Source organism: Macrotis lagotis, chromosome 2 (assembly GCF_037893015.1).
Source record: "Macrotis lagotis isolate mMagLag1 chromosome 2, bilby.v1.9.chrom.fasta, whole genome shotgun sequence".
Lineage (NCBI taxonomy): Eukaryota > Metazoa > Chordata > Mammalia > Peramelemorphia > Peramelidae > Macrotis > Macrotis lagotis.
Window position 1 is genome coordinate 104,356,253 of NC_133659.1, and position 12,197 is coordinate 104,368,449.

At 40.8% G+C, this 12,197-nt stretch overlaps 1 protein-coding gene across 3 annotated transcripts in view; it reads right to left on the bottom strand.

Annotated features, from left to right (window-relative positions):
- The window catches only part of PIK3C2B (phosphatidylinositol-4-phosphate 3-kinase catalytic subunit type 2 beta), a 75,483-nt gene that overhangs the window by 39,122 nt on the left and 24,164 nt on the right, over window positions 1-12,197 (bottom strand). For all 3 annotated transcript variants that reach the window (XM_074222456.1, XM_074222454.1, XM_074222455.1), the window contains 6 exons: window positions 12,067-12,170; window positions 10,988-11,142; window positions 8,793-8,913; window positions 4,139-4,250; window positions 3,929-4,008; window positions 3,269-3,332 (listed from right to left, as the gene is read on the bottom strand). In XM_074222456.1, the coding sequence (XP_074078557.1) occupies window positions 3,269-3,332; window positions 3,929-4,008; window positions 4,139-4,250; window positions 8,793-8,913; window positions 10,988-11,142; window positions 12,067-12,170 (636 nt within the window). The remainder of the gene's footprint in view (window positions 1-3,268; window positions 3,333-3,928; window positions 4,009-4,138; window positions 4,251-8,792; window positions 8,914-10,987; window positions 11,143-12,066; window positions 12,171-12,197) is intronic.

A 12,197-nucleotide genomic window follows, 5' to 3' on the forward strand; every position in this document is an offset into this window, starting at 1 on the left:
AGGAAACTGAGGTAAATAGGGTTAAGTGACTTGCCAGGGTCACTCAGCTAGTAAATGTCTGAATTCAGATTTTTGTTTAGGTTTTTGCAAGGCAAATGGGGTTAAGTGGCTTGACCAAGGCCACACAGCTAGGTAATTATTAAATGTCTGAGACCGGATTTGAACCCAGGTACTCCTGACTCCAAGGCCAGTGCTTTATCCACTGTGCCACCTAGCCGCCCCTGAATTCAGATTTGAACTCAGGTCTTCCTGAGTCCAGGTCCCTGCTACTGAACTGCCTATAATATGCACATGCATGTGTTGAAAATATATTCATATGTCTATATGTATGTATGAATGTCTATATATACCATATTGTATATGTATACAATAAAGTAAAGGAAGAAGGAAGGGATATGCATATATATTGCACTACTGATATATTTATATGTTATATTTATACGTTATTACATTTTATGTATATAACAGAATCTATAAAATTGTGTTCCTATTGTGTTATAGTACACATCATGTATATATTACATATTGTTTATATAACAAAATCTATTAAATGCACATAGGATGGTTTGGAAAGGAGGGCACTAGTAGCTATGGGGTTCATAAAAGGCTTTAAGTAGAAGAAATATCTTTCATCTTAGGCAAGAGGACCTCAGTTCAAATTCAACCTCAGTCATTTATTAGCAGTATGACCCTGGGCAAGTCATTTCACCCTCTTTGCCTCAGTTTTTTCATCTGTAAAAGGAGCTTGGAGAAGAAAATGGCAAACCATTCTACTATCTGTGCCAAGAAAACCCCAAATAGAGTCACGAGGAGGCAGACATCACTCAACAAAATCTTTTCATTTTTCAGATGAGAAAACTGATATACAGAGATGGAAAGTGATTCACCTATGTTCGCAGATCTAATTAGGTATCAGAACTGGCACTGGAACCTGGATCTTCTGACTGCAAATCTAGCACCTATTGCTTTAGATCACATTTCCTCTCCAACTTCATTCATCTTTATTACCTACCACATTTCCCATAACATTCACCATGTATGCTAGACAAGCTCATAGGCAAGGCAACATCTGTTCACACATTTCCTTAGGAATTCTACAACAATGCTGCAAGATCAGTAGTGCAAATTTGATTATTCTTATTTTATAGATAACAAAAATGAGGGTTAGACATATACAGTGACTTGCTGAAGATATGAGGTCAAATTAAATTATTCTAGGGCAGCTATTGGGCAATGGATAGTGTGCTAGACCCTGAATAAGCAAGACCTGGGTTTAAATCCTGTCTCAGTTTCCTCCTTTTTAAAATGAGCATAACAGGGGTGGCTAGGTGGCGCAGTGGATAAAGCACCGGCCCTGGAGTCAGGAGTACCTGGGTTCAAATCCGGTCTCAGACACTTAATAATTACCTAGCTGTGTGGCCTTGGGCAAGCCACTTAACCCCATTTGCCTTGCAAAAAAAAAAACTAAAAAAATGAGCATAACAATGAAACCTACCTCACAGGGTTTCTGTGAGAATCACAGGTGATAGTGCATGAAAACAGATTTGACAAACCATTCCCCAAATGACAAATGATCATGCAAAGGCAATTTACAGATGAGGAAATCAAAGTTATCCATAGTCATATGAAAAATTGCTCTAAATCACTACTTATTAGAGATATGCAAATTAAAGCTTCTCTACCTCATACCTCTCAGACTGGCCAATATGACCAGAAAGAATAATGATCATTGTTGGAAGGGTTGTGGGAAATCTGGGACACAATTACATTGTTGGTGGAACTGTGAACTCATCTAACCTTTCTGGAGAGCAATTTGGAACTACTCCCAAAAGGCAACAAAAATGTGCATACCTACTGATCCAGCAATACCACTACTGGGTCTATACCCTGAAGAGATGATGAAAAAGGGTAAAAATATCACTTGTATAAAAATATTCATAGCAGCCCTGTTTGTGGTGGCAAAGAATTGGAAATTGTATGGCTGTCCATCAACTGGGGAATGGCTGAACAAATTGTGGCATATGTACATTATGGAACACTACTAGTTCTATTAGAAACCAGGAGGGATGGGAATTCAAAGAAGCCTGGAAGGATTAGCATAAACTGATGCTGAGTGAGATGAGCAGAACCATAAAAACACTATACACCCTAACAGCAATATGGGAATGATGGACAATCTTAATGCACTTGCTCATTTCATCAGTTCAACAATCAGGCATAATTTTGGGCTATCTGCGATGGAGAATACCATCTGTATCCAGAGAAAGAATCATGGAGTTTGAACAAAGACCAAAGACTATTACCTTCAATTTAGAAAAAAAAAAAAAAACTGATATCTTATTGTCTGATCTTGCTATCTCTTATACTTTATTTTTCTTCCTTGAGGATATGATTCCTCTCATCACATTCAATTTGGATCAATGTATACCATGGAAACAATGTAAAGACTGACAAATTACCTTCTGTGGGGGGAAGGGAAGCAAGATTAGGAGGAAAAAATTGTAAAATTCTAAATAAATAAAGTTTAAAAATACATAGTTTGTCAAGTTGCTTTTTCAAGGACAGTTAACTTAGCAATGCATAACATAACTTTTTTTTCATTTTATGTTTTCCTGAATTTAATAAAAAAAAAGTATTTCTATAACATAGTAGAACAGGGGGAAAAAGATGATTGTACATGAAACTGCAAATCTATTAGATATGACTTACTATTCCTTTTAAATATATATAATGAAGTTATCATGTAAAAAAAGAAAATGTATTTGAAATCTAAAAGTACTATATAATAATGATTGTTATTATATTTGTATGTAAAAGAAGTTTGCTAATCTTAAAGTACTATATGAATTCTAGATATTCTTATTTCATATATATATATATATATATATATATATATATATATACATATATAATCATCTCTTTTTGTAGATGAAGAAAGTAAAGGATAAACACTCAGTGACTGCTGATGCCCAAAGGACAATAATGTCATTTCTTTAAGGCTACTTCCCTGGAGGATTACCAAGTGAGGACCAACATTGTAGGCAGGCAGAAGAATTCTGGGTCATGTCTATGCCAGCTCAGGAGTCCAGCTGTGAAGAAGGTTCCCAACTCTAAATTGAGGGGTCTCTACACCATTCTGGTCCTCCCCCCAGAAGGATATCTCCAGATTCTATGAAATCTGGAATGCTAGTACCTACAAATGACCTAAAGCACATCCTGGATGGGGAGATAATCCCCTAGTCCCATCCAGAATCTAAAACAGATGTACCTCTGCCAGCAGGAAAGCATCCACTTCATTATGGAAGGTGTCGAAGAGAAGACTTAGGGCCTGCCTGGGGATTGGGGGGAAGGGATAGAAAGAAATAACAAAGATCAGGGCATACTTGGTAAGTAAATAGATCTCTCCCTCTCCCCAAGAGAGTTCTCCAGTTCCCAGGACCAGAGGTAGGAAGGTTGAGAGAGTTTGTAGCACACAATCCCCAAATTCTTCTGGCTTTGACATTTTCCACCACCTCTCCTGAGTCCCATGAAGAAAGATTGCAGACATGCCACCTCCACATCCCTCAACCCCATTAATAAACCAGAGAAGGGACTAGCAAAGCAAGAAGAACTAATGGGTAAAGAAACTGGAGAGGAGGTGGGAGGAGCAGAAGACCCAAGGAGTGGGTGCCAGATATAATCAATTTTGGATGGGGGGCTCTTTCCCCCATGATCCAATTCAGTGCTAATGCAAGAGCTTCCTCGAGTTTGAAAGTAGTTGACTAATAGACTGTAAGATCCATAAGGGGCCAGATCTTATCTATTTTCCCCAACGCCTACCACAGTGCTTTCTTTGCACATAGTACATGATGAATATGGAAGCAGAGATGTCTTAAGCTGCTCCATCTTCTCCCAATTCAGCTCTTTCCAGGAGTCCGCCCCCTCTCACCTGCTGATGGTCTGTTTGACAGGCCTCTCTTGAAGGTGGATATAGTGGTTCAAGGTGGATGGGCTCTGGTCATCATTCATCTGAGTGGGATAGGCAGAGTCCCCATCTTTAGGGATCCTTCCTCCACATGATCCTTCATCACCCCGGCACCCTTCCACCCTCTCATCAACCACTTCCCCCAACCTCAATCCTCTCCCAATGCACACTCACAGTCCGAGCCAAGTCAGTCCGAACATCCTTGCGCTTCATCAGCTGTAGCCGGATGTCGGTGTCAAACTTTCGACACTGTTGAATATACTCGTGGCTTCCCAGGGCATGTTTGCTGGTGAGGTGGAGGAAAAGAAGGGAAAGGGAACAATAATAGTTACCTTACAAATATTATCCCATTTGATTCTCACAACAAGCCTGGGTGGGAAGTGCTGTTATGATCTCTATTTTACAACTGGGGAATTAAGGCAGGCATCAGTTAAATGACTTGCCCAAAGTCATATAGCTAGTAAGTGAGATTTGAACTCAGATCTTCCTAAATTCCTAGCCCAGCAACTCATATATACAATGCCACCTAACTATCTCAAAACTATCAATAAGAGCATGGAGCCAGTTTCCTCAGCAAAGAGACCTAAATAGAGGCGACTAGGTGGCAAAGTGGATAGAGCACTAGCCCTGGAGTCAGGAGTACCTGGGTTCAAATCCAGTCTCAAACATTTAATAACCTAGCTGTGTGGCCTTGGGCAAGCCACTTAACCCCATTTGCCTTGCAAAAAAAAAAAAAAACCTAAAGAGACCTAAATGACAGAGAGAGCTTTATAGCCTCACCTTGAAGAGAGGAAAAAAGGGACCAGAAAAGGGAACCTCTGTTTAGCAACTTGGTCCCTGGGGAAATGACATGGTAACTTGGAAAATGGAGGTCTTTCAATTTAACTGAATAAGCACTTATTAAGCACCCACTGTAATCCACTATGGCTAGCATTAAGAAAACAAAAATGAAAAATTTTCCCTCAGAGAGCTTACATTCTGAGATTGGAGGGCAGGGAAGAGGAGGGGGAATAACAAATACACAAGGAAGTAAGTAGAAAAATACATCAAAAATCAAGAGAAAATAATTTTTGAGTAAAGGAGAGTGCTAACCCTTGAGACACAGCTCTATCAGTCTAAACATAAACATAAACATTCCCTGGATTCTCACAATGCAGCTAAAGGGCACTAATGGTTTGTCCAGCCCTGCCACATCATTTCCTAGGCATTTATTATCTGCATTATTTAGCCTTTGGTCATTCAGCAGGGTAGAAGAGCTGAGGGCACAGTGAGTTACAGAGGGGAAGTCTGATCACTCCCTAAGCCTTGTAGGATTTGGGAGGGCAGGAAAGGGGGAAACAGAGAGACTGATGATGTTCAGCACCACAATGCCCCCAACCTCCCAGGACCAGGTCACAGGCTTCATAGCCTAACTACTGTAAACACAGACCAGGAGCGGAAGCCAAATAAAGCAACAATACCAAGTTACCAGTTTGTCCTCCCTGCCCTAAACCATCTGCCAATCAGAAGGCATGCTACTCTCTGGGGGATTCTACCCAGTTCATAACTAATGGAGCAAATCCAGCAGACTTCCTCCAAATCTCCCACCTCCATCTCTTTCCTGCTATACATACAGTAGCCTCCTCCCTCTCCAAACCCTTCCCTCCAGTGAGGGAGGTTATCCCGGGTTTGCAGTGGCAGTAATAGCAGCAGCAGCAGCCGTGACTATGAAATCAAGCTCTGCCAACAACCTTCTCACCACACCCCACTCCTACCTGCTCTCACTTCTGGTGGAAGGAGGTGACAGGTCAGTGATAGAGAAAGGTGAGGGTAAGGGGAAATATGAAGAAATAACCCCATCTCAGCCTCCAGATCAGCTGATCCCAACAGCTGGATAACAGAAGGTGGAAGGGAATTTCCTTCCTTGAAACATCTGGAAACCTTGACTGGAGGTGGGGGTGGGGAAGGGCCTCAAAGGAACTTCTATGGAAGAGGAGGTAGGAAAAAATTTCAAAATAGACCTAGTTAAAATCTGGAAGTTACTCTATCCAAAAGTGACCCTGATCTTGGAAGACCCTTAGTCTCAGAGACAGTTATTCCTGAATTTTCCATGATTAGTCTAGAGTCAAAGCAAGGTAGGGTGGCAAGCTATGGCCAGAGGGAGGGAGGGTCCTGGGAGGAAGGAAGGAAGGAAGGAAGGTGCGGAGAAGAGGGAGGTAGGGAGCAGGAAACCCAGCCCTCCTCCCCAATGGCCAGGCTCCAAGTTCTTATCTTGGAGCTCCATGCATCCTGGAAGGCAGCTGCTAAGATGGTGGGGGAAGAGAGGGTAGGACTCAGGGCTACTTGAGGACTGATTCTTTGGTCTGCTTCCCATTTTCCCACATATCCCATTTTTCCGGGAAGATCAGCCAAATACCTACAATCCTGGAATAGGTTCTTCAGAGGAAGAAGAAACTAAAGGAGCCAGGGGCAGCTCCCTAGGTCCTGTTCAGTCCAGTGGTCTGGCATCCTGTACTGCTCAGCCCTCTTGGTTGTCATTATTTCAGCCCAGACCTGGCACTTTAGCAAAAAAGGCAGAAAAAATGGCAGTGGCAGAAGCCACCATGGGAAGACACCTGGGATAGGTTTAGAGATTGCTTCCATCCAATCCAGATCTCTTGTCAAGAACCTGACCATCTTTCCTCTTTTCTGGGTTGACTCCATGATTTTGGCTCCCAGGGACTGAGGGAGGGGCAATGCCTTCCTGAGAAGGTCAGGACTGTACCCCGTGGGAGTGGCAGCCAGTCTGATGCCTTCCCTGGAGAGAATGGAAGTACTAACCTCCTTTCATGCCCCTCCAGTTTAAAATTACCTGATACTTCTGACCCCCTTTAATATCCCTTGCACTTTGGAAATAGAAACAAGAGACTTAGGGAGGACAAAGTAAGGTGGAAGATGTACTACAACAAGCATGGGTCCAGATTGCCCATCCTAGATGCCAATCACAAAAACAATCTTTGCTAATAGCAACAGAAAGAAAGAAAAATGGAAGTAGGGTGACTTCAGCACCCCTGAATAATGCCTGCTCCCTAATCTTGCTCTCTCCCAGGCTGCTCATCTTGAATGACAGAATATAAAGTTGAAACTACTTACGGGGAAAGTGGGGGGGAGGGATAGATTTACATGCATGCTAGGGTTGTAAACTCCTCAACCTTCCTCTTCCCCCTCCCCCATCTACCTTTCCTCTTTCAAAGATCCTTTCTTCTGAGATCACCCCCAATTTACCCTGTATACATCTTGTTTGTACCTTGCTATTGGCTTATTGTCTCCCCCATTAGAGCAAGTTCCCCTTGTTTTTTGCCTTTGTTTATATCTCCATCACCTCCCACAGTGCCTGGCCCCAGTAGATGGTTAATAAATGATGGTTCACAAACAAGTCCCCTTCCTCATCCCCAATTTGCCTCTCAGATCAGTGCCAGAAGTAAATAAATTGCTGCTGAGTGAATGATTGCCTTCCACAGTTTCCCTGCTACCTGGCCAAGGAAAACTGAAGCCCTGAGAGGAGTAGGGAATGGGATAGTTTCATTAGATACAAATCAGATTGTCTAGGCTAGAGGCTGCTTTTGAAAATATATATTGTATAATCGATATCATGTTGCTTGACTTCTCAAAGGTGGAAGAAGTATGTAAGGGAGAAAGAGAAAGCTAAAAATTTTTTAAATGGATGATAATTCATATATATATATATATATACATATATATAATTGGGAAATATTTAACAAAATAATATTTTTTAAAGATTTTAAAAAGAAAACAAATATGGGACAAAACTTAGCTAGTAATAGACCCCAACAATAAAGATGTTCCATCTACTCTCTGTTGTTGAGTATTTTTCAGTTGTGTCTTCATTATCCCATTTGGTGATTTCTTGGCAAAGATACTAGAATGGTTTGCCATTTCTTTCTCTAGCTCATTTTACATATGAGGAAACTAAGTAATTTGTCTAGGATCATACAGCTAGTAAGTATCTGAAGCTAGATTTAAACTCAGAAAGATGAATCTTTCTGACTTCTGACCCTGTACTTTATCTACTGTTCCAATAATAATTGACATTTAGAGAATTTTAAGGTTTGTAAAGCATGTTATACATATACATATTATACATACATACACATTTTACATATTTACATTTGATCCTTACAACAATCCTGAGAGCTAGCTGCTGTTATTATCCCTGTTTACAGGTAGAGAAACTGAGTCTGAGGAACATTACACTATTTGTTCAGGTCACAGAGATAATAGGCATCTGAAACAAGAGTCCAACTCTTTTATCTGTGGTATCACCAGTTCTATCTGAGAAGGAGAAGTTTTATGGGAATGGAAAGAGAGATACAGTAGCATAGAGAGGAAAAATTTCTCCCACTGTTTCATATGCACACTTAGACTCAACCCTCAGGAGCCCTCGGCCTCAAGCCTGCCTTCAAAGGCTCCATAACCAAGTCAGGTCAGGGAGTCTTTTATCCCCAAATAAGAGATGTCCTTGCCACACCCATTGCTTTTCTATTTCCATGGTTTTAGGAAGGCTTAATCTTTGCCCAGTTCAGGTTTCCAGCAGATTTAGCCAGCACATCCAGCCAGCTCTGTTTAAGGCCAAAGATCTTGCAGTAAGATGTGGCTCAGAGGGTCTGGAGAATGGGGACACCCTTAACAGTGTCTATAACATAGTAGGCACTTAATAAATGTTTAACAACTGAAGTTAGCTGTCCTTCTCATTTGCCTGACATGAGGAGACCTAGGTCTCCCCATGTACCCACACCCACATTCCCTGACCTCTTCTCCAACCAAGGAGAACGCCAGATAGATCACTCACTTCTGAAGGAATTCTTCCAGCCCACACAGCTTGAGCACAAAGTCACCCACGTCCACGTCCCTTAATTCATCATGTGTATAGCATAGCGTCTGGTAAATGAGTAAGTCCACTGTGGAAGAACCTAAAGAGAATGGAGGAGGAGAGAAGAAAATCATGCAGATCTTCAGTTTTCTATTGTGCCCACCTCATCTACTTCCTTCTTCCCAATTCAAAATCCCCCTCCCTGACTACCATTTCCTTGCCTTCTTGAGGACAGGAATATCTTTCTTTTTGTACTGTATCTAAGACACTTTAGTAAAAGTTGGCCTTTATATTTACATAATAAATTAATAAATTACATAATAAATCATATCTACATAGTAAACATTGAATTAAAAGCATTTTCATTCATTTCTTCATTCCAACCTAGTTTTCTCCAGTTGACTATTTCTCATCAGATTAAAAAAGGTAACCAGAGTTTGGTTCTCATAACTGGAAAGGACCTTAGAGATCACCTAGTCCAGCCTCCTCATTTAACATATGAAAAAATTTCCTATGATAGAGAAATACTTTGCTTAAGGTTGTATAGTGAGGACTTTCATCAATTGAGGAATGGTTGAGCAAATTGCAGTATATAATTGTGATGAAATACTATTGTGCTACAAGAAATGACAAGTAGGATATGAACTGATACAAAATGAAGTGAACAGAACCAGGAGAACACTGTATACAGTGACAGCAATATTGTAACAATGATCAATTGTGAAAGATTTAGCTACTCGGATCAAGAGTGATCCAAGACAGTTCTGAAGGACTCGTGATGAAAAATGCTAACCACCTTCAGAGAAAGAACTGATAAATTTTGACTAGACTGAAGCATCATATTTTCACTTTATTTTTTCACTTTTTTCTATGATAGCTAATATCGTAATATCTTTTGCATGATTTCACATTATTTGCCTTCTCAATGGGTATGGGAGGGCTTGGAAGAGGGAAGAGACTTAGGAATTCAATTTTAAAAAAATGAATGTTAAAAATAAATGATGGGGCAGCTAGGTGGCATAGAGCAGCAGCCCTGGAGTCAGGAGTACCTGAGTTCAAATCCGGCCTCAGACATTTAATAATTACCTAGCTATGTGGCCTTAGGCAAGCCACTTAATCCCATTTGCCTTGCAAAAAAAATTAATAAATAAATGATAAATTTATTTTTTGAAATGTTAATTGGATGCATTTTTTTAAAAAGTTTGAATGCAATGTAGCAGTAAAGTTAGGACCAGAACCCTTCAAGATCAATATACCTCTGCTGCCTTACCTGATCCTTTCAACTCAAAGAATCATAGAACTCAATGCTAAAAGAATCTTAGAGATTATCTAGACCAGCCAAGTTATTTTACAGAAGAGGAAACTGAGAGCTCTGCAGCAAGCAAATGACTAGCACAAAGTCACCCAGCTACTTAAGAGGCAAGACCAGAACTTGAACTTGGAACACCTAGCTTAATTCTCTAGCTCTCTGTTGCAGGATCAGACTCAAACCTGCAAATACTTCCCACCTTTTTAACTGTGGACAAGTCCCTTCACTTCCCTGAGCTGTAGTTTCCTCCTCTATAAAATGAGGGGGTGGAATACCTCTGAGGTCTATGATTCAGTCTAGAGCCAGTTACCTGGGACTTTCTTTTTTTTTAATAACATTTTTTTTGGCAAACTCAGTGAAAATCTATCTTCTTTTCCTCTGACCCTACCCAATTCAGGAAAAAAAAATCACTTTTACAAACATGCATAGTCAATCAAAACAAATGTCTGCATTAGGAAGTCTTAATCTACACTGAGTTCGTGACATTCCTGTCAGGAGGTGGGCAGCATGTTTCATTATGAGTCCTCTGGAGTTGTAGTTTAGATTTTAGACTCCTTTTCCATTTTAGCAAAATGCCTCAGTGAGGCAAAGGCTAAGGGTGCACTCAGAGAGAAACATAGCTAGAGCCATCTGGACTAGGATTCTATCTTTTTCTCTATATTTTCTCTTGTACTACGTTTCTTCTCTTTCCTTCCTCTCCTCCTTCCATCAGTCATCTTATTTTAAGTGACTTCTTGTCCTTGTCTCTATGCTCCCCACCTCAAGTCTCCTCTTCAGATTATCAGCATCCCATAAAGTTACAAGGATCTGCCAGGTCTAACTGACGCACTAACTGAAGGTCATGATCATCAAATGATTGACTTACAATCACAGGTAAAGGTAAGCGGCTCCCGTAAGCCTTCACACACCACAGTCACCTTCAGGCTCACCCCAGCACCAAGGTGCTCCGGACTCGGGTTGATAGCACTCCAGACATAACCAGTAAGGGAATAGTCCTGGATGTCAGAACCAGACCTAAGGCTAGAGACAAGAGGGAAGAGGAAGTACCTTTCTCCATAACAACTCAGAACACAAAAAAGAGGTAACCTGTGGGAAGGATAGCCACAAGCAAAATAACAACCACAATGCTCCAGCATAATTATCAGGACCCTAGACAATCACATTCTTAGGTTATCTAAGCAGGTTTTTTCAAATAGCTTTGTGTGATCATCTAAGGATTCATGAGGAGAAAAAATATATATATAAATATGGAAGCAACTAGACTAGACCTGTTACTTCATTGATACAGGATGGGGAAACTCCCTCAAACGATACAGTAAAGCACCTTCTTTGGCTTTTTTCAGTCTTAAAGAATTGCTTAGACCATTGAGATATAAAGTGATTCTCCCATCTGTGACTCAAGCCCTTGTCTTTCTCCCTCAAAGGTCAAGCACTCAATCCACCACACTATTTTGCTTTTCATAGGAAAGGAGAAACTCTATAGAAATATGAAATGTGGCTCTTTGTGAAGTTACTGGCTTCCTTCAAGATTTAGTCCCCCCCAGCTGTTAATGTTTCCCTTGTAAGACTGCATTCCAGCTAACCTTTGTGTATCTTTGGTATGCCAGCTTATAGATGTATGTTACTTAAGGATTCAGTTTCTCACTGATTAACAGTAACCTTCAACTCCAGAGTTGTGCATTTGTCCCCAGGTGCCATCAGGGATCATACCAGAAATCAGACAAAATACTACAGGGTCTTGATTCAAGGTCCCATTCATGTATGACTATTATCTTTTAATATAAGAGAATTTCTTCAACTTCACAATCTGAAATGCCTTTCAAGAGAAGATTCTGCCTCTATGGACTGGAATTTCAGGGGAGTTCTGGATACAGGTGGTCTATCCTTTCCATCACGATACCTCTGCCACCAACCCCATCCCTAATCCCATCTTTATGCTCTTACACATCCAGCATGTGGCAGAATGCAGCAACTTCCTCATCCCTCTCTTCTGAGACTTCAAACAGCTCATAGCCATTATTGGCAGTAGACCGAGGCCTGGAGCTCACCTAGGGGAAAGATTGTCAGGTTTTAAT